We start from the raw sequence: 22,404 nt of genomic DNA, 5'->3' as shown, positions 1-22,404 counted from the left end.
TATTTTAAATAATTGTCATCTAACAGATGCAGTCAGGTTCTTGACAGGTTAGACACTAACGCCACCGGAGTTGAGAATCCAATATAGAAGATTATAATTTTTGACCTTAACTGATTAAATCTTTTAATTATGCTTTGATTGAATCCATACAACTCAACAATATAAAAGCATAAAATAGAATATTTGGAAATTCCAAAAAAACGAATTAAGTCATAATATTATGAGAAGAGAAAATTTGTAATATTACAAGAAAAAGATCATAATAATGCAAAAATATTATTAGAACATAGACATAATATAACCTGAATAAAATCTTAATTTTACAAGAATAAAGTCATAATATTACCCGAATAAAGTTGTATTATTATAACTTTATTCTTTTAGTTTTATTTTTTTCTTAATTTCTTAGAGAGGTCCTAAAACTTTGCCAAAGGGGAAAGGGAAAATAATGACAATAGTCAAAATATTACTAGAATAAATTTTAATACGACTTTATTCTTGTATTTTTTCTAATTTATTCTCATATAATTTCAACTTTATTCACATACAATTTTATTCTTGTAATATTATGACTTTATTCTCACATTTATTTGTTTAAAAATATATTTTTAGTGTGGCCCTAATACTTTATTGTAGAGGAAAGTTGTAACAACAGGAGCAAGAAAATAATATTTAATATATATATAAATGTTTAGAAAGAAGTGCCTCCTTGTGTGGGTTTCTGCAGGTTCCACCAACTCCAATTTAAGGAACATCGATGTAAAACAGTCAATTTATAGATAAGGAAATAAATTTGTCCCAGAGGTTCCGTACTGGAAAATGAGAAAGAGAAACTGCAGGAAGTTTGAAGAGCTGATAATTAAGATTACTTCAAAAGATTACAAGAAAGTCTGGCAGCTTTGGAAAAAAAAACCCCAAAAAACTGACTCATAGCTTTAGTGCTGAACTCAATGTTTCAGTGATTAAGTTATGAATTTGCTCTTTTTTGGCCACTGTAAGGATAAAAAGCTGCTGTTGTTTTGCAGCAGTTTCTCATCTCAAAGGAGTCGGTGTTGTTATAGGGAGAGTGTGAGATTAATAACAGCTGTGCAATCCCAAACACAAAATCCTAACAAGTATTTTTGTCTAGTTTCTAATGCAAACACCTCAATACACTCGAAATAAGACAAAACTAACTTACAAGTAACTTTTTAGACAGAAATAGAAACTTGTTTTAATTCAATAAATCCGTAATATTGTACCATTTGTCATCAATATTAAGGAATTATTGGCTTAAATAAGCTCTTACGTCTTACTAAAATACTTTTAAGTTAGTACTGTATTATTTAAAGTGTACAAAGATGTTTGCACTGAAAAATGGAGCAAAAATATTTGGTAAGGTTTTGTGTTTTTGGAGTGTAATTCTTTTTGTCTGTAATTAAGCATTTTAAATGTAGAGATTTGAACAATAAAACAGATTCAAACTTTTTGAATTAAAATGTCTACACTGCAAAAACAAAATCTTACCAAGTATTTTTGGTTTAATTTGTACTCTAAATATCTTAGTTTACTTGAAACAAGACAAAACTAACATAAATAACTTTTTAGGAAGATGTAAGAGCTTGTTTTCAGTCAATAATTTCTTAATAAAAGTGAAATAATCTCGATTTTTAAAATCAAAATTAAGGAATTATTGACTTAAAACAAGCTCCTATTTCTTGCTAAAACTACTTGTAAGTTAGTTTTGTCTTAACTACAGTGTACTAAGACATTTGCACTAGAAATACTTGGTAGAATTTGTTGTTTTAATAGTAGCGACTTGTGTTGTCAGCAACACAACTCAGCTAATTGAAAGTCGTCACTGACAATTTCTGGCTGTTCAAGTAACATCCCAGTTCCAATTACCAGTGAATCAGCGTCTTAATGAGGCGCAAGTATGGAGAAGAGCAGCTCTGTGACAGACAGGAAGGAACGCAGACAATGAGAAAGACGACAGAAACAGAGTGAGGAGGTGAAGAAAGGGGAAGAGAAAAGACGGCGTTGTAGTCGGCTTCGATTAGCGCCGGCGTCCATCAAAGAGTCTCACCTGGTGAGGAACTCGACAACAGCGTCGCCCAGGAACTCCAGCCTCTCGTTGTGATTGATCCTGGAGAAAAGGGCGGAGATTTGATCAGGTTCAGTCAGAAGCAATGAGCTCATTTCATCCCCCCTCAGGTACGCCTCCGTCCCACAGCTAGAGTTAATTTTCTTGTCAGCGGGCCTGCCGGGCGTATTAATCACACAAATGGGCGCTCTGATTGCGCCTGTGGTCAGTGATGGTACCAGCAGATACGAGCCAGCAGGCTGCCTACCTGGAAGGAGACGGGTCATCCTGACCCAGACGGGACATGATGTTAATCAGTGTGTTGATTCCTGGAAAGAAACGACCCGCAGGCAGGAATTATTAATCACAGAAGGAAAGAAAAAAAAACATTTACTTAAAGCACTATAAAACAGAAAACAAAAAAAAAAGATTTTCCCTCTGAATGAATGACATTAAATCTGACTAAACCTTTGACAGTTAGCAGATTACATACATATCCTTAGTGATTTGGTGGAATTAAAAATAACACTGCAAAACACTACATTATAGCTATTTTTGGTTGAGTTTTCAGTATAAATACCTCTAAACATTTCAAACAACATAAAAATAACTTAAAAGTAATTTTTAAGCAAGATATAGGAGCTTGATTTAAACAATTCCTTACTATTGATGAAAAAGCACTACTTTCACTGGCAGAAACTGGAAAAATGTCATATTTAGGCAAAATACTCAGCCTTTTTAAATCAATAATAAAGAATTATTGACTTAAAACAAGCTCCTAGTTCTTGCTAAAAAGTGATTTGTAAGTTATTTTTTCTTATTTATTTATTTATTTATTTATTTATTTATTTATTTATTTATTTCGAACAGACTTTAAAACAATCAAAAAGAAAATAAAATAAAATGTAATGAAACAAACTTAAGAAATAAAATATGAAACAAATTATTATGCCCATGTGACATGCAAGTGTATTAAGATATTTGCAATAGAAACTGGACAAAAATACTTGACAAGATTTTGTGTATTTGCAGTGTAAGTACATAGTACTCACCGTGCACTGCAAAAACACAACATTTTACAAAGTATATTTTGGTCTAGTTTTTAGTATACTTAAAATAAGATCAAACTGACTTAAAAGTAACTTTTCAGCAAGATGTAGAAGCTTATTTTATGTAAATAATTCCTCAATATTGATGAAAAAGCATGAGTTCCACTGGCAAATTATTTCACTGTGTCTTGTTATAAGTAAAATAATCTGCAAATGGATCTAGTACTTCTTAATCAATATTAAGAAATAATTTTCTCAAAACAAGTTTCTATATTTTGCTGTATAGTTACTAAGTCTACTAAGATGTTTGCACCAAAAATTTGCCAAAATCCTTGGTAGGATTTTGTGTTTTTGCAGTGTATAATGGTCAATAGAGCCACATCTTAAACAGTCATATCTAAATTATTTATAATTATAGTAATTTCACTATATATATATATTAACTCCCTTCTCACCCACCGCGGGTGGTTCTTATCCTCTGAGCTCGGGTCCTCTACCAGAGGCCTGGGAGCTTGAGGGTTCTGCGCAGTATCTTGGCTGTGCCAAGGACTGCACATTTCTGGACTGAGATGTCTGATGTTGTTCCTGGGATCTGTTGTAGCCATTGGTCCAGTTTGGGGGTGACTGCCCCGAGGGCCCCGATGACCACAGGCACCACTGTGGTCTTCACCTTCCAGGCCCTCTCCAGTTCCTCCCTGAGGCCCTGGTATTTCTCTAGTTTCTCGTGCTCCTTTTTCCTGATGTTGCAGTCGCTTGGTATTGCTACATCTACCACAACGGCTTTCCTCTGTTGTTTATCCACTACAACAATGTCTGGTTGGTTCGCCATTACCATTTTGTCTGTCTGGATCTGAAAGTCCCACAGGATCTTAGCTCTGGCGTTCTCCGCCACCTTTGGGGGTGTTTCCCACTTTGATCTCGGGGTTTCCAGTCCATATTCTGCACAGATGTTTCTGTACACTATGCCTGCAACTTGGTTATGTCGTTCCATGTACGCTTTCCCTGCCAGTATCTTGCACCCTGCTGTTATGTGCTAGACTGTCTCAGGGGCCTCCTTGCACAACCTGCACCTTGGGTCTTGTCTGGTGTGGTAGATCTGGGCCTCTATTGCTCTGGTGTTTAGGGCCTGTTCCTGGGCGGCCAGGATGAGGGCCTCTGTGCTGTCCTTGAGTCCAGCTTTTTCCAGCCATTGGTAGGATTTACTGATATCAGCCACTTGGGTTATTTGCTGGTGGTACATCCCATGTAGGGGCTTGTCCTGCCATGATGGTATCTCTGGCACCTCAACCTCCGTTCCCTGTTGTCTGAGATATTCACTGAGCACATTGTCTGTTGAGGCTTTGTCCCTGATGTATTTATGGATCTTAGTTGTTTCGTCCTGGACTGTGGTTCTCACACTCACTAGTCCTCTGCCTCCTTCCTTGCGGCTCGTGTACAGTCTCAGGGTGCTGGATTTGGGATGGAACCCTCCATGCATTGTTAGTAGTTTTCTAGTCTTAATATCTGTGGCTTTTATCTCCTCCTTTGGCCAGCTAATTATTCCAGCAGGGTATCTGATTACTGGCAGGGCATAGCTGTTTATTGCACGGATTTTGTTCTTGCCATTGAGCTGGCTTCTCAGGACTTGCCTTATTCGTTGGAGGTATTTAGCTGTGGCTCCTCTCCTTGTGACCTCATCGAGGTTGCCATTTGCTTGTGGTATACCTAGGTACTTGTAACTGTCCTCTATGTCTGCTATTGTTCCTTCTGGGAGTGAGACCCCTTCTGTGCGGATGACCTTCCCCCTCTTTGTGATCAGCCGACCACACTTCTCTAGTCCGAATGACATCCCAATGTCCGTGCTGTATGTGTATATATATATATATATATATATATATATATATATATATATATATATATATATATATATATATATATATATATATATAATCATCTGAACTTTAAAAGAAGGTTTTCTCTCATAATACAGATAATTTTATTGCCTATCAATGATCTAAAACACATAAGAATTATCTAGTTAATTATTTATTGTCAGACAAAAGAGAAAATGTTATCTTTTCATATTTTGTAGATTTGGTTTCAACCATAAATTAGGTAAAGCCCACCTTTTTTCCTCATGTACATGTGGTGGACCTTCCTGTCGCCGTATTTCGGTTGGCGGATGCCACAGTTGGACAGCGAGTTGCGGGCGTGATCGGGATTCATGCCAAAGTTGAGGTGGTGACTGGGATGAGTCATGGCCAGCTGAAAGAGAGCGTGAGCAGAAATATTTAGTCTACTTGTCCAAATTAACAAGTTTTCTTTCCAGTATCCAGGAGAAGTTTATCACTTCAGGCAGATCTGAAACCTCAACATTGATCCAGACATTTCAAACATAGAAATTGGTGTGAAACAGAATCAGAAGCTCTCATTTCAGACCAGTTTTTAACATCTCTGTATTTATTTTGTTTTCAATTAAATTCCAAATTACAATTTTTTTTATTGTTATTTATGCGACAGATCAAAAAAAAATATTTATTTCTGGTCATCTTACAGTGAAAATTCAAACTCAGTTTCAGTTAATTTTATCACTACTTATTAAAAAATGAAAAATATGTCTGCATACTGTAAAGCAGGGGTCACCAACACGGGGCCCGTGGGCCCCCGGTGGCCCAAGGGACCTTGTCAGTCGCCCGCAGAGCAAGTTCTATAAATAGCCATTGTCATTAGGCAGCATTGCCATAGAAATTATTTAATTTAATGTTTTTACACTGAAGTAATAACATTTGTTTAGTTACATGTGACTTTATCCACAACAATGTAGAAGCACAATTTATGCTGTTATGGGAAGATGTCTTACTTGGCCTCACTAAAAGCTCAACTTGCTGCATTTTACAATGAAGTTAAGTTTTATATCCAGAATATCAAAGACAAAAAATAGCTATTAAAACAATTGAAATCTCTATTGTTTTAAATGAACCCTTAGTTTTTTCTTTTTCTTGAATATATTTATCTGTATTTGCTTTTTCTTGAGGCAGAACAAATGAGGCATAACTCTGTCGTTATACAGTGTGTCTGCGAATAAAGTTTAAAAAAAAACATTCCCCCCCTCTCCCCCCCCCCTTACCCAACAGACTTCTTGTGGCTTTGATGTCAAACAGTGATGTCACTCATCCTGTCTGTGACATCACAGGCGACTGTCTTTGTATTCTCAGATTCCACAGAGAAATTCATTTGCAGTTTAAGGTTCGAAAGAAAAGTTACAATGGAAGGAAAGAATTTATTGTCGACCAAAAGTTTGGAGAAGAGATTTAGGAAGCTGCAAGAAGAACAGGCGCAGCTTCAAAAGACAGTTGAAAAACTCAGGAGAAAACTAGAACAGCTAAATTCTAACAATGCAGACAACTACCAAGCTGAGCAGAATGTTCTTAATAACATCAATGAATTCTACAAGGACAAGATTAGATCATTGAACTCAGACCTGGACAAAGAAAGAGAGAAAATCTACAAGCTCAGATGGAAACATGACGCAATTGTAAAGCGAAATGCACAACTGAAACAGACAGAGATTGAATTAAACAAGGATTTTGATAATTTATTAAATGAAAAATCTAAACAACTAAAGTGGCGTCAAACAGAAAACAGAGAGCTTAAGAGAGAAATTGAGGCATTAAAACTAAAGACGGAAAATATACAATCCAGGGTGGCAGAAGAATCCAAGGAGGTCCCCCATATAGAAAACAAAATCCCCGAAGAGACGCCAACATTCCTGCAACGAGTTGGACGTACCTTCGTCCACATGTACCAATCAGGAACGTTAAGATACTGGGTGCCACCCTGGATTTTTTAATTTCTGAAGAGGAACTTTGTAATAACTTTAAGATTTTGCAGTTTGATTTTCTTTTGAGGTATTGAAGTTTTCACTTGCTGTAAGTTATGTTTTCCATTTTCAGTGAGCAGCACCACTGCTTCTTTCTTCTAAGGTTGTTTCACCAGTTTTCTCCTTACAGTGTTCTTGGCATTAACCATTCAGCAGTCATCCTCTAAGGTAACGGCATCTCAACGTGCTTTGCACTCGTGATGCGAGTACAGAAACGAATTTGGTTGTTGGAGTAAACCTGCTACTGTTATGCCTCTAACAAAGGTCATTCCAGGGTTAAGCTATTGAGAAATGAGGCATCAGCAGCACTTCATTATGGAGTCCAACTTTCACATCCTGCAATGTCAGCTTAACTTCTAAAAAGACGCAATGTTGCCTTTAATTTTAAGAATTTTTACACATGGACTACGCTACACAGTCCATGTGTAGCGTAGCCGACATGGAGAGCGAGAAAAAGAGATCCCAATCTGATCTAAAATAACAACGACTATAAGGAATTGGTAGTTTATTTCCCCAGTGTTTTACCTACCATTGGTAAAACAGAAGCCCGAGAAAATCCTGACGGATAAAGTCACAGGTGTCGGACTCACTGACTACTTGACAGACGGGTCAAAGATCGAGAAACTGAAGGCATGTTCACAGTCATCAGTATTCCTCAAATTTAAATTGTGACCCCAAATCTTGTCTTTTGCAGAAAATAAAGTTGTGGGGAGTCATAATGACGTGGAAGCTGAAAGTAGATAACTTGTCTGCTTTTGTGGCAGGAAAGAGGAACACTGAAAACGCATGTTTGCATTTTTTTTCCTGTATCGTGTTTAGACATTAAGAAAAGAAGACGCTCTATGTGAAAGGAGTAGTACACTAATAAAGCAAACTGGTTGGATTTAGAGTTTATTTTTGATTTGGTGGCCTGGTTGGTGGCTTTGGATTTGATTTTAGAGTGTAGATGTTACAGTATTGTAGAGGAGTAAGGGAGTATTTCAGTTTTTGATGTTGGTTGACCCAATCTTTGTTCAAGATTGTATTTTGACTAGAAAGATGAGATTTTAGGATCAGTGTGAGAATCTGCTAGGTTTTTGTTCAATTGTGGTTTTTGGTTTTGTGAATAAATGGAATTGGTTTTTAGTGCAATGTGAGTAGGTTTTGGTAGGAAGGGATTGGTTTTTGGTGGAATGAGATCGTTTTTCTGTTTTGGAGGGATGAAATTTGTTTTGGTGGGAAGTTTTTGGTTTTTCTGTGTGGCGTTGGGATGGGGTTGGTGTTTGGTTGACTGTTGTTTATGGTTTTGTAGGTTTATGGGATTGGCTTTTGCCTGGTTGGGTGGACAAGATTGGTTTCTGATCTATTACTTTTTGGTTGCATAGATCAGACCAACCAATAAAATAGTTTTTTGAGAAGATGGGTTTGTTTTTTCGTGGGTTGGGTAAAACCAACCCACAACCTTATAACATAACACTTTGGATTTATGTTGTAAGGCTGGGTGGGAATTTTCATCTAATAAGGGTAAGTAAGGGTACATGATCAAGATGGGAATTTTCTTTGAGGAAAAATGGTTGGGTAGATGGAAATAAAAAAACCCTCCAGTCTTGTACTGACTTATATTTCATTTGCTTGTTTCTTTTCTTCCTTCAACAAAATGCATCTCTACCCCGCTCCATCTGTAAGCATCTTTAATTCTTTATCACAGATGGCCAAATGCTGGAGAAAGCTCAAGGCTGTTTGCCAATTCTATAAACTGCAAAATGCATTACAGTTACAGCTCCAAGACAGCAAATCTGAGGTCATCTTTCAATTTGTCCTTCCAATGAGACTAATAGTTATGAATCACAAGACAAGGACAGCTTTCAAACTGGTTCGCATAAACGGTGCGTTCTTTCTCAATCTCTAAAGCATCAACATTCAAAACCTCCACAACTATTAAATAATAAAGTAAGCAGTATAACAAATACTTTAGCAGTATACTAATGCTTCATGTATACAAGATGTAGTCAAATATAGTTAGTATATTAAGCAGGAAAATATTAACTAAAGTGATTTCTTTAGAAATTTTCTCAAGATATCAAAAGATAATGGATGGATAGGGGAGCCCCATGGCTCAAGGCTGGGAAATCTTCTGTTTTACTAAATACTAGATATTAAAATAAAAAATATAAAGGTTTAAAAAGTCATTTGGGGTTATGAAACTGATAAGTTCAAAACATGATCATCTAGTCTGACCACTTTTTGTTGCCAATTGCACAGAATTTCCCAACAATTTATAATTTATCATTTAATTTCTCTGTGGAATCAAAGTATTTTTTAATTGAATAGAATTTGATGCATCAATTCTCATCTTAAGTCAGACATATAAATAATTTGTTGCAATATAAAAACTCCATACCTTTTCTCTGAGTCTATTTTGAGTCTATTTACAAAGTGTAAATAAAAAAGCTTATTATGCTTTGAAATAACCCGGCTTGAAAAGTTTAAGTTAGTTTGTTGTAAAGTTTATTTTGTTTATTGTGAACTGAAGTTAAATAAATCAACTGCTATATTTCGACAGGCGTTAAGTATTAAACCTGTAAAAAAAACTGGCTGAACAGAGACGACTAACAGATGGATGAACGGATGGATGATCGGATGGATGCATAAATTAATGGATAGAACCAAAAAGTAGTCAAATCCTAAAAAATTATCAGACACCCAAACACTCTAGAAGTGTTTTTCAGGCAATAATGTCAAGAATCAATGACATAGATGAATAAAAGTCAATTTTATGGTAACTTTGCAAATAAAAAAACCATCAAACAAAAATAAAACAATTTTCTAGTCAGTAGGAACACACTGCTGAAATTTTTATTTGTGGTTACACAAAGCTTAAGTTATCAAATGATAACAGATTAGTCTCTTCCCAACTGCAGAAATCTCTTAACTCATCCCTTCACAGAACAATTTGCAAGCCAACACTTCTAAGACGATGTTAGGCCTAACATGTAGTTACTTCACAGTTCTGTATGTCTTTCACTTGTACTTTTCTTTAACTAGATTTAATGCTTACACTAGGACTTTTGTGCCGTACCAAAGAGAGCAAGCAATGATGGGTCAGCAACTGTTCCAAGGAAATGAGGAGCGAGAGCTTCTTCTTTGTAATATTGGAAGCTGTTTGTGTAAAAAGTAATGGCTTACATTTTCATAAGTCAGTAAAAATGCTGGAATTTCAGGTAATATATCCCTGAGGGTAACACACGAGTCAATTTTCAGCTTTGTTTGAGGAGGAAGGTGGGGGAAAAAAACTGCTGTGCCTAGAAAGACTTGCCGTTGCGGAATATCTCAAACACGCCGAGGGGGAAAGAAAAAGGAGAAAGATAGGACTCAGTAGGATATGTTGAGCCTTTATCAATCTTACATTAGCAGAATGTTAATCTCATCCCCCAAAAAAGAGAAAATAGAAGAAATTCAGACTTCTTTCCCCCCCTGGGCTTGCGTTTCAAAATGCTTGTCTCCTTTCAGCCAACTTCAAATCAATTTCAGGCTCCAATGAGATATATATGTAAAACTCTAACAGAGAGCTTTCAATATTTATAGTTACTCAAGAGGCCTTCAGCTTTGTAGCGTTTAAACAGAGAAATGACAAATTTAAAAGCGATTGTGTTTTTTTTTGTGAACCAAGTCTGACGTGACACAAGCAGAAATCTACCAATTTCCAGCCCGGTGTTAAAAGTTTTACACTTAAAGCTGCGTCTTTCAATCTCCACTCTCCCATTGTGAGATGCCAGACGTGTCAATGACTGCCTACTGCACAGTCTCAAGTACAGAGCTGGGTAAACAAACCAGCTGCTGTTTGAGCATTGCAACTAACAACAATGGTAGATTTTTAGCTGATTGATATTGGCAAATATGCCTGTGCACGTAATGCTTATGGAGTGGCGGTGATTTAAGTCTAGTGATCAGCAGCTGCTCAAATGCCTGCAGCAAAAACAGGAAAAAACTCTGTTCTCAGAAACCAGCAGTAGGACAGAAAGTTCAAGGCAAACCTCACTTTATTTAAAGAGTAAAATATTAGTTTATATAACACAGAAGCAAATCAGCCCGATTCTGGTTTGTCATGTTATTATTAGACTTTGGATCTGAAAGACAGAAGTTTGGGGTTTCGACTCACCAACCATCAAACAACCAAACAAACTGGTTGTTTTGGCTGTTTATTGTCGCTGCTCGAACTTCAGTCCGCTTTAGTCCAACTCCAGTTTGTTTGATTAGAAAGTCCGGTTCATTTGTCAAAATCTTGTCCACCAAAAATCTATGTCTGTATGGAAGAAGTGAACTCTGGAAGGTTCAAATTCAAATTGTCACCTTTCTAAAATAATGGCCTAAGTTTTTTTTGGCGCCTAAATTTCAATGTGAAGTTTATTTATTTGGCATTTTTAAAAGTGCACCAAAGTATATGACACATGAAAAATATAAATCAACTTTTGGTTAAAAAAGATTACATTTTATGACGGTGACTAAATGTGAACACCAAACAGACAGGAAACCTCTCCAAAAGCAGGAAGTGGACTATAGTACAGTGCATTCTGGATAAACACAACCAAAATAAATGGAAAGGTCAAAGAGAAATGGCTTGTGTATTTTTACCAAAGACAAAAGAGAAATCTTACAACTGCTAAAATCTGATGCCACTCCATTTTCATTTGCTTTTCTTTAAGAAGGAAGTTGCACTCAGTGTCTTCTGAGGTTTTTGTGTTGTTTCCTTCAGAGGTTCTTGGTGTAGCTCCCCCACAGGCGAGGAGGGGGACAGGTTTTTCAAAGTGTTTGATTCATTGGACATAGTGCAGTGAGAAAAAGAACCACTGCAGCTGAAAATGCAACAAATGTTGCAGTTTTGGTCCCAAATTGAACAAAGTCTACCGGACAATCAGGTGTGAAAACAACATAATTAATTAACTCAACTTGCAATGAATCAATGGAGTTTATTAAGATTCACGCGATAGAAGCTCGTAAACTTGAGCAGATAATAAAAGCCGACAGGGCTGTTGAGGGCAGCTGCACTTCAAACACAGGGACACTTCTACCACATGCCAGCAGACGGATCAGAAAACAAACAAAATGCCGCGGTACACAGAGCACACATGCATGGGGCTCACAAACAAAAGCATGCAGCATCAGAGCTCAGGCCGAGGACTTGTACGCTTAAATAATTGAGGACCTCTGCGATGCCTCTCATTCTGTCAGCATGGGTCAAAAGTGAAGAATGGCAGTAGAGCAACAGGGGTTGGGTGGGATTATGATGGTTCGGTGGATGTGAGGGACTTGGGGATGAATGCATGCCTCTCCAGCTCCAGAAGCCTACAGCCCTCCCCAGCTTTAAATGTTAAATGTTTAACAGGGAGGCTCTCAGAAGAGGAGCTTCAAAGAGGTGTTGCTGCTCTGCAGCCGGGCGGAGGGAATCTTCGAGTGCTCCTACTCTGCCAGGCTGCATATTTCACTACAGGATCGTTGGGTTATTCTCTACTTCATCAGGTGTATTGATTCCCGAAGAGGTAAATGAGCTCACAGACAGCCGGCGTGTTATAGTGATTATATAACAGCTGCTTGATGTACAGGTAAGCTTTTATTCAGCATTAGAGAGAATCTGCAGAGAACATGGATTGATTCTGGACAGACCCATCCAGCCGACGGGATTTTCCCCCGTGATCTTTCATTTCCACAGAATGGAAGAGTGAAAACGTTCTTTCAATGGGGGAACTGCAACGCTGCATTAAATAAAAAACAACACAGAAAAACAAAAAAGTTCATTTTCACCAAAAACTAAAATTTTGAGATTAAAGTCAGAAATTTGCAAAAATGAAAATTTCTGAGTTTGAAATGTGGACATTTGCCAGAAAAACTCCAAAATTTTGAGAACTCAGAAATTTTCTAGAAAAAACAAGAACATTTTTGAGTTTGAAAAGTTTTTTTTTTTCTAGAAAAGACTTTAGAGATAAGTCTCTTGAGATAAGTCTCAGAAATGTTCTAGAAAAAATAAGAAAATTTCTGAGTTTGAAGAGTTACAATTTCTCTATAAAGAAATCCAAAATTTTGAGATGAATCTCAGAAATTGTTGAGAAAAACTTGAACATTTCACAGATTTCCACTGGTAAATTATGTTGGCTTGTTGTTGTGAACCATATATTTTATTGGATTACATTATCTGGACTCTTGTGGATGTAAAAAGAGTTTTGGGTCAAGATAGATGATTTATGTTGTTTTATTATATTGTTAAATTAAGATTGCGTCTGTATTTGGAAATAAAATATGTTTATACTGCGGAGTTTGGGCTGGATGGGTGCTACATGTTCCTGGATTGGACTTTCACTGGTTTTTTTCTCTGGTACCAGTGACATTTACATTCAGCTTGACTTTTTAGGTGACTAATTCAGTTTAGCAGAACAAGCTACATACCTTTTTCTGTTGAATGATCCGAACTTTGACCTAACGTTTTGGTTTGGTTCAGCTCTTTTTTTTCACTGTAGCTGTAAAAACAACCTTAATTTTCCCAACACACCCTGTATTTGTTTGGTACATGTGTGTATCGATACGACAGGGAAGAACTGGATATTTTCAGTATGGAAACATATTCAATAAAAACCTTCAAATGTCAGTTTGTTCTATTGCATTTCGATTACACAATCATGGTTTCCCTTAACGTATGATACAAGAAGCGGTGAGATTTATCCGTTTCTCCGCACAGCAACTTGTCGGGCTTCTGGTGACTGAAAGGCAGAATTTAAGGGAATACTTTTATACCTTTTTAGGGTTTTCAGGAGGAATTCAGCAGCAGTTTGAAAGGTTTCCACCCGCACATTACAGCCCATTGGAGGCAGATTAATTCCAAGCACACAAGCGCTCGTATCAAACCACAATTCATTTGTAATGCAATCAAAGAGTGGTACTAGATTCCCTCGTGTTTAATGAGTAGACTGTCAGTGAAAAACATCCATCTCATTAAAGGCGGTCGGCCCCTCGGAGTGGAGCTAAATGAGAAGTGACGGAGGATGTGAAACCTGACTCGTTTGGGAGCGAGCGCCGCCGCCGCTCCGTCTGAATCTATCTAGACGATAGGTTTGTTTCCACCATTGCATAAAAATCATTTGTGCTTGATAAATATTTGGTTCTTTATTGAGAAACCACTTCTTCACATCTCAATCTCCAGGGAATAAATCCACATTTCTGCTTTTCCCTTTCTTTTCCACTGGGAAAAAGACAACATCTTCTCTCCCCAACTGTCTTCGGCTCCCGGTTCTCTGGCGACCTTGTGACCCCTTCCCTTTATTCATCCCAGGGACTGAGGCCTGCAGCAGCAGTGAAGCCTCTCCGCCACCTTTCATCAGCAGCTCACCCTGGGAGAACATTCCCTCAGAACCCAGCGGACCCCAGAGGACCCGGCTCTGTGTTTACATGGAAGTAAAGAGCGACTGGACCGAGTCAGACCAAAAGGTTTCTCTCCAAGGACAAGACGTGTGCAGATTCCTGCTTCACACTGCAGGGAAAGTTGGCGGCTTATTCTGGTTCATAATGAACCAAACATGCCTCGTCTGAGCCAACAGTGGCATAGCATGAGCTAAAAGCACAAATGCTTTTAGTTAGATAAAACTAACTAAATAAAAACTAAAAACATTTTTGTTTTGGGAATAAGTAAAAACTGTAATTAATGGAGAAAACTACAACTAGAACTATATGGTGTATTTATAAAACTAAAACAAACTGAAGTTATAGACGTAATGTCCTTCGTTTATTAGCCTTTCGAAATAATATGAAATGTATTTTTTACCTCCCAGAAGCAGTTTATGTCAGCTGTCTGCAAATTACGGCACTACATTATCCTATTTTTATTTTCATATTATTTTGATAATTTTTTTAAAATGTAATTTTTTCATGTATTTTTTTATATTTTTATAATATAATGCTATTTTTTATCATATTAATAAGAAAACAATCATATTATACAAATATTAATATTAGTAAAAACATATTACTAATATTAGCAATAATAGTACCAATTAATATTAATAAAACTATTATTATTATATTTATCAATATATATAAATATATTAATAATAATAGTATAATTATTATAAAAAATTTATAATATTATTATTTTTAATAATTTGAAACTAGTATTTTTAGAGTAATAATAATTTGTTTTATATGAATGTTTAATATTTTGTCACATTTTTAAAAATAATATTTTCGCATGGTGTTTATAACAATAATTTGATAATTAGAAATTATGTAAAATATTTTAACAAATTATAATTTTATTTTTATATTTAATAGTATTTTAATATTTTTTGCATGATTTTACAATAAATTTACTTTTAGTATTTTTAATAATATTTTAATAATAATTTAACAGGTAATACCAGTTTTCTAATAATTAAATGAGAGTTTGTTATAGTAACAATAATAATAATAATAATAGTAATCTGAGCAGGCTGGCTCCTGCCATGTGCAGCAGTGTGTGTGTTGATGATGGTTCTCTGTTCGGGTCATTTCAGCCGCACCTTCAGGTGAATTTCTGACAAGCCAACACACACAAACAAAAACAAACACCAGTGAGCCGGTATTAACACCTCTGTGGATATCATTGTGATAGGAAGTGGCAGCTCACGTCGCACTGAGGCCGCGACGCGAGCTGCTGTGTCCAAATGATCGCTTCTTAGTTTCTGTTTGGCTGAATGAGAACCAAGGGAGGCGGGACTCATTTACAAAAGAGGACAACGCTGTTTATTTTCCAGCACTCGTAAGAGACAGGTCGTCGTTATGCCAACGACAAAGAAGCCGATCGCTGATCGATGCGGCCGGAGAAGTAGCGAGCCCGGAGCGAGTCCTATTGCATCCTTCCCCCTCTTTAACTATGTACAGCCTACAACACATTGATTTCTAATGTATCAGCTTATGACAGCTCTTCAATACTGCTGCAGGCAGCCGGGGAGAGGTGAGCCGGGCTGGTGTGTGTGTACACACACCTGACAGGGGAGAGCTGGCATTACGGAGGAGGGCTTGTTGTTGTCCTCCTGACTACTGTCACTGCTAGTCAGGGAGCCGGGAAACAAACTCAGGCCAGTCACAGTGAGTCGGTGTCGGTGTGCGTTCGCCCAGCTGACTCCTGAAACCCCGTTTCCTCCTCGACAATCCCTGCAGAGGCTGCAGTAATGAGGGAATGCTCCTCATAACAAGCTCCAGCACAAGCCTGGTTTCTAGATTTTTCCTGCCAAAAGGCCTTATTCATCATGATAGTGATCAGCAGAGGTGGGTAGAGTACGCTAAAAGTTGTACTCAAGTAAGAGTAGCACTACTTTAAAGGGGATCTTTTATGCACAAATTGCATGTTTTTATGCTTCCACTTGGGTTTCTACTGCTTTAAAAAAAGCCCAAAGGCTTTATATAAAAAAACTAGCAGCTTTTTGGCAGCAAGTTCGAGTTTATTGGTGTCTGAAAAATGAGCTGTTCCAAAAACCTTCAGATGGTAGCGGCACAAATCAGAAGGCACTTTCTTATCACCTAGCAACCCCAGCAGAGTTACGCCCGTTACCTAGCAACCCCGGCAGAGTTATACCCGTTACGTAGCAACACCAGCAGAGTTCCAGCACATTTGGTCAGCTAATTTTACCGTTTATGAGCATTTTTGTACTTCCATTTTAGTCTCAACTGATTCTAAAACCAATCCATGTGTTTAAAAAAAACAACAGCACCCTGACAGTTTTTGGCAATAAGTTATTGGGTTTTGGTGTCTAGAAAATGGGCCGTTTCAAAAACCTCCAGATTGGTAACAGCGCAGTGTGATTCAACAAACAAGCTCAGCTGAGTTCCAGCCCGTTTGGTCAGCTGGTTTTACTGCTGAGTGCTCTGTACAATGGCTGCTGGAAAAAGACAAGAGTATTGTTGTTGACCTGCCATCCAGAAACCACTTATTGCATTCTTGTTGGCTGTGTAGGAGGCTCCACTTCTGCTTTTCAAAGAAGTACGGTTGCATAATTGCGCATCTGTTTGCAGCCATTTTCATGTGTGAATGTAAACGTTGAATTGAGGGACGTGGCCAGCAGCAGCTTACTTGGATTTAAAGTGACAGAGACCCTAAAACAGCTCACTCTGTAAGGAATGAAAAATGTAACAAGCATGTTTTGTTTAGCCCATAATGCTATCCTAATCAGTTCAAGGAAGCATAATAGGTAGAGATGCCTAATATAACAACATTTCTATAGGTCAATATTAGTAATTTTTTCAACATATTGGTATCAGCCCGATAAATAAAACTGGGCTGAAATCAATCAGTGATTTATTTCCACATTGTTTCTGGTTGTTTTTATTTCCAAAGATGTCAAAAAGGTAGAGAAATACATATTGGTCAAAATTTTCATATCGGTACATCCCTAATTGTAGGAGACCCGTAAATAATGCAGCAGTGTCTGACAGAGTTGCATCTCACCTGCAGGAGGCAGCGGTCCTTGAAGACGTAGCCGATTAGCTTGTCCAGGTGCATCAGGCACTGGTGGTATCGGATGTGATGGGTGAGAACCGGGAGCATCATGGCGTGCTGCGGGATGACAGAAATGGGGGAGAAAAACACCCAGGTGAGATCATGTCTCTTATGAAAGGAGAGTGAAGAGAGCGAGGGGAGAAATCAATCAGCTGGCCATTATTTATTAAGAGGGGCTCTGCAACAGAGAGATGAAATAATCAAAAAGCCAATTGCTGGAGTGTGAGAAGGAATGACAAGAGGACGGGAAAGGAAATTCACATTTGGACAGGGCAGCAGTGGAATCGAAGCCCTCGCTGACAGCCTGACACGCTCAGCTTTGAGCAAACACTGACAGGCCTTCCTGACCCTCATATGAAAGCCAAAAGTTTCAACAAAGTGGAGGGAAAAGTAGCCGAGGAAGAGAGGAAGAAGAGCGGCGGGCGAGATCTTATGGAGTCATTACCGGGGAGGCTCATCGAGTGTACACACATTAACCCCGGCGCCACTGCGCAGGAGGCGAGGGAGTGCCGGCTGTTTTAATTAGAGCTGCTAGGGGGGGTGGGAGCGGCGACGCGGCCCCGGGGCCAATACAGGGGCCACCCCGACACGGTCCCCAGGCCTTGTTAAGCAGCCAATTAAACAAAGTCAGGGCCCCGGTTTGTGTGTGCGGCTCCTGACCTGTTCTGATGACTGACTGAGGACAAAGCGCGTGTGTGTGTGTGAGTGTGTGTGTAGTGAGGGCTTGTTAAAACTGACACTCTGGTAATTAACAAGGTGGGAAAAGATCTGATTTACCTTCACCCATCAGACCAGCAACAGTTTTCATGCAGCTTAGACATGAAAAGCATAAATTGGATCCTTTAAAGGGGAAGTATTGTGTTTTCAAGGCACATAGCGCCATTTTAAAACACAATAAATTCAATATTTTATTGTTAATTTAATAATGAATTGTTATTAAATAATTTACTTATAATAAAAAAATTTTGCAAATTTATTTTTTGCAGTTTTATTATTTATAAAACTTATTTCCTGATTTAACACCTTGAAATTGGGACTCTGTCTCTTTAAAAACTCCTGCGCTTTCAAAAGCTTCACCTTCTTGAAGTCATCTATTAACCCTTTAACATTTTCACCAGTTTTGCTAGCTTCTATAATGAGCTCAGCAGGTGATTGCTAATTGCTGCTGCTAGTCTGAAGGAGCCAAGTGGGGGAGGAGGCGGAGCTAGATCCACGTAATTGAGATAAATACAGACTCTGCAATTAACTCAATAAAATTTTTAATTGGGTCCCCCCATTAAATTTAATCTATAACATCATCATTTTGGTTCTTCTAAATTGTTCATATGAATAATACATTGACTTTCAAAGTTTACATACAGCAAATATAAATAATTTCTGTAAATATTACAAACTTAAATCAAGAAAAGCTTAGTCTGATTTGATGTTAAATAGGCAGAATAAATGTTTTCTATATATATTTATACAATTTTAATCCTTTAATTTTTAAATACAATCATAAAGAGTTTATCTAAATATAAATGAACAGGATATTGGTTCTTTTTCATCTCTACATGAGACAAAACAAGGGCATCTAATGCTTTTTTCCTAATTTATATTCTAAATATAAGTAAAACTACAAAAACTGAGGAACATTTATAATTTGAAGTTTCAGAATTAATTAGAAGTTTCTTTGGAGTATAACTGAATTTTTCTCTAATAATTTCACTCATTTTATGTTCATATTCTGTTGCCTTTTCTGAATATTCACTAAGTTTGTTTATTTAACATGAATAAGAAGGCCATTCCCTGCCAAGCAGCCTATTCACTGCTGCAGGAGGGGAAATAAAAGGCCTGGTTTTAAAATGTGTTTTGGACACTTGATGGCCTTCACTCTGATGTGATAAAGGCTGGAAAAATACGTGGAGATGAATAGAAAAAACAAAGATTACTAAAGTAAATCAAAATAAACCCTGTTAGAGCTAAAAAAAAGAAAAAGAAATAAAAAACCTTGGAGTAGTTGAGAGCTGCTCCTGTAAAGACCTGACGGCTTTCAAAATGAAGAAATTAGGGGTCACTTTTAGCGGCCATCGCTCGTCCGTGTCACGCAGTGCTCGGAGTGCAGCGCCGCGGCTCCAACTGAAATTATTCATGAAGCAATTAGTCGCGGCGGTACAGCTTGAAGCAAATATAATTGGACAGCAATTATGGATCGGATTCTTCCCTGGCAGACCTCGCGGGGAGCGGGGTCTGACTCGTGAGGCTACAACTTTCTGTCATTCCTCGCCGAACGTGAGCGGGAGGATCGGCTACGGGCCGACGGCGGCGCGGACAGTGACGTAACCGGGACGGAGACGGAGAGCGGAGCCGCCGCCAGTTATCGCCTGAGGCCAGAGTTAGCAGAGTGGACGATAAATTAAAGAAAGTTTTCAAACTTTTCCAGCACACTTTGGAGACAAAACAACACAAATGAAGTAAAGAAAATCTATAGTTTTCAATTCACTACTATATGATAACATTGATTACTGTTATAACAGTGATATGTCTACATTTACAGCAGGAAAAAGGTATAGATATACACCTGACTGGTCCGAAAACAAACACTAATTCAACACAAAATGTGCAATTTTAATAACTTTTAAAGCACAAAATATAAGGCGATCAACAGCTGCATTTCCTTTAAACATAAACTTGACAAGTTGAAGTTGCTAAATAAATTCCCTCAAACTTTGAGAAAAAAAACTCATGTTTTTGATAAGCTTTTGTGTTAGAATGAGGTGGTTTTTCTAATCTAAATGGATGCATTTATAAAACTGCAATGGAATACATTTGTTCGCATCATATGAGTCACATGACAAACAACAGGATGTTACTACTGGTGAAACACCAAGGAAGATGACAGGAAGTGAAAGTGATTGGAGGATGACCGTTTGTTTTTCATCCATCAGAGCTCTCGCAGTGTCATTGCAGTTCATAAAAAGTTGTTTCATTCCAACGGGTTGAATCCAGAACTCTTCTGTAAAATGGCCGACTACAATTTCCCCAAAATGCCGTGTACAGAGCCACTCCCAGGTAGGCGGGGCTTGTCGCGCTAACGCCTGACGTTTCCCTCTGATGGCTGAATTATGAAGATAACTCCTGTAACTGTTTACATTTTTAATGACTTGTCACATGTACAAGCTTATCACGTGATTAAATTTAATTTCTTATTTATGGAAACAGCCGCTGCAAAAATTGTGATTTTTTTGATGCAGCTAATCAGTAATTGAGCCATTAAGAATGAGAAAACTTTCATTTCCACGAAACAATCCAAATAACTTGTGTAAGGGTAAATTACATTTCAGCTCATATTAAACACTTAAACACAATATACACAAAAAATTACAAAACAAAAATTCTTAGCTTTCAGGAATTTAGCCAATAAAAATAATTTTGGTAAAACTAACTGACCTAAAACAAGAAAAGTTTAGTTAGATTTAAATTCGGAAATTGAGAAAAAAATTTCATTTGAAGCGTTTTCTTAGAAATGTGAGCAAAACTTCTAATGTCGGAAAAAAAAAGTTTGCAATTGCGGGGTTTTGTTTGTTTATGTGAGAAGCACAATTTTACCATTAATGGAAACAAATCTAGTTTTTTTATAAAATGTGTAAAAATATCTGGTTTAAATTGTAAACATTTTCCAAATTTAGGCTTCTAATCAAACTTTAGATTGCACTTTATTACAAAACTGAGCAGATAAAACAAAAAAACACTTCCAAGGACTTTATACAGAAATCACCCAGTTGAAATTCAAGGATTTTCAAGGAAGCAGGATTTTTAAGCAGTTTGAACTCCACAAAACATGCAGCTGTGGAGTTCAGTCCTCATTAGATTTGCTAAATTACAGACGTACGTACGTAAAAGAACTAAATATTCCCCTGAAATAAAGATAAAGACTCAGATAAAAATAAACCCCCGCCCAGATTCGTTTCTGTCGCGCGCAGCGGCGCAGCTGCATGTAAATAAACTGTCAGGTTGGAGTCGTTGCTTGATGAACGGTGTAAGTGCTGCAGCTCTGCGGGGGTCCACTTTGCTCATACAGACTCTGACACTCGAACGGAGACGAGGCGCGGCGATAGAGGAGAGATCACAGGCAAAGTTTCTGACAGCGTATGCCTGAGTGGAGCCACAGACACAAGGATGTTCTGGAAGAAACGTCGCATCGCAGAGCTTTTCCTTTTTTCTGTTTCGCTTTGAAATTCAGCTTTCATTCCCATCAGTTACCTTTTTATTAGCAGAGACAGATCGGCAACTCTGTACGTCAGCAGGCGAAATTAAGAAAAGAATCAAAGCTGCATTCATGCAAAACGGACAAAAATTACACAAAACAAAAGTTAGAAGTCTCTGATTTTTGGATGTGAAGCAAATAATGTCAAAATATTTTATCTACTAACTTTATTGGGTCCAGAGGTAGGAAAAGTATCCAAAAATTGTACTTAAGAGTTGTGATACTTTTGCATATGTTTACTCAAATAAAAGTAGAAAGTAGCTGTCCAAGAAATTACTCAAGTATTTCTTGAGTAAAAGATCAAATTATCAATCATTTAATATCTACAAATTACATAATCAAACAAACCAAAATGTAAAGTTAAGTGGAAATTTTGGGATAGGGAATAATTCATATAGGTAACAAAAATCTAAAAATAAAAAATCAGACAAAAGATAATTTTTCCAAATCAGTTTCTTTCAATAAAAAAGTAACAGAAACTGCAGGTGTGTTTCTGTGTCTGGGGAATTTTTGGTTCTTTTCATTCAGTGGGGAGAAAATCCAGAAATGTAATCAAGTAAGAGTAGAAATACTTCATAATACAACGAGTCAAGTAAAAGTAAAAAGTTCAGCGTAATAAAAACACAAATAAAATTACTTTAAGAAAAAGTTACTCAAGTAAATGTAAATGAATAAATGTAATTAGTTACTCCC

At 37.4% G+C, this 22,404-nt stretch overlaps 1 protein-coding gene across 1 annotated transcript in view; it reads right to left on the bottom strand.

Moving 5' to 3' along the window:
- Positions 1 to 17,522, bottom strand: part of LOC111607913 (ribonuclease 3-like) — a gene marked incomplete at both ends in the record, with an annotated part of 48,652 nt that extends 31,130 nt beyond the window's left edge. Inside the window, 4 exons of the mRNA XM_023330090.1 lie at positions 2,066 to 2,125; positions 2,331 to 2,391; positions 5,217 to 5,355; positions 17,415 to 17,522. Of these exons, the coding sequence (XP_023185858.1) occupies positions 2,066 to 2,125; positions 2,331 to 2,391; positions 5,217 to 5,355; positions 17,415 to 17,522 (368 nt within the window). The remainder of the gene's footprint in view (positions 1 to 2,065; positions 2,126 to 2,330; positions 2,392 to 5,216; positions 5,356 to 17,414) is intronic.
- Between the last annotated feature and the right edge of the window lie 4,882 nt (positions 17,523 to 22,404).

Source organism: Xiphophorus maculatus, unplaced genomic scaffold (genome assembly GCF_002775205.1).
Source record: "Xiphophorus maculatus strain JP 163 A unplaced genomic scaffold, X_maculatus-5.0-male Unplaced_Scaffold_BN000185F, whole genome shotgun sequence".
Lineage (NCBI taxonomy): Eukaryota > Metazoa > Chordata > Actinopteri > Cyprinodontiformes > Poeciliidae > Xiphophorus > Xiphophorus maculatus.
This window is presented reverse-complemented; position numbering and strand designations above follow the sequence as displayed.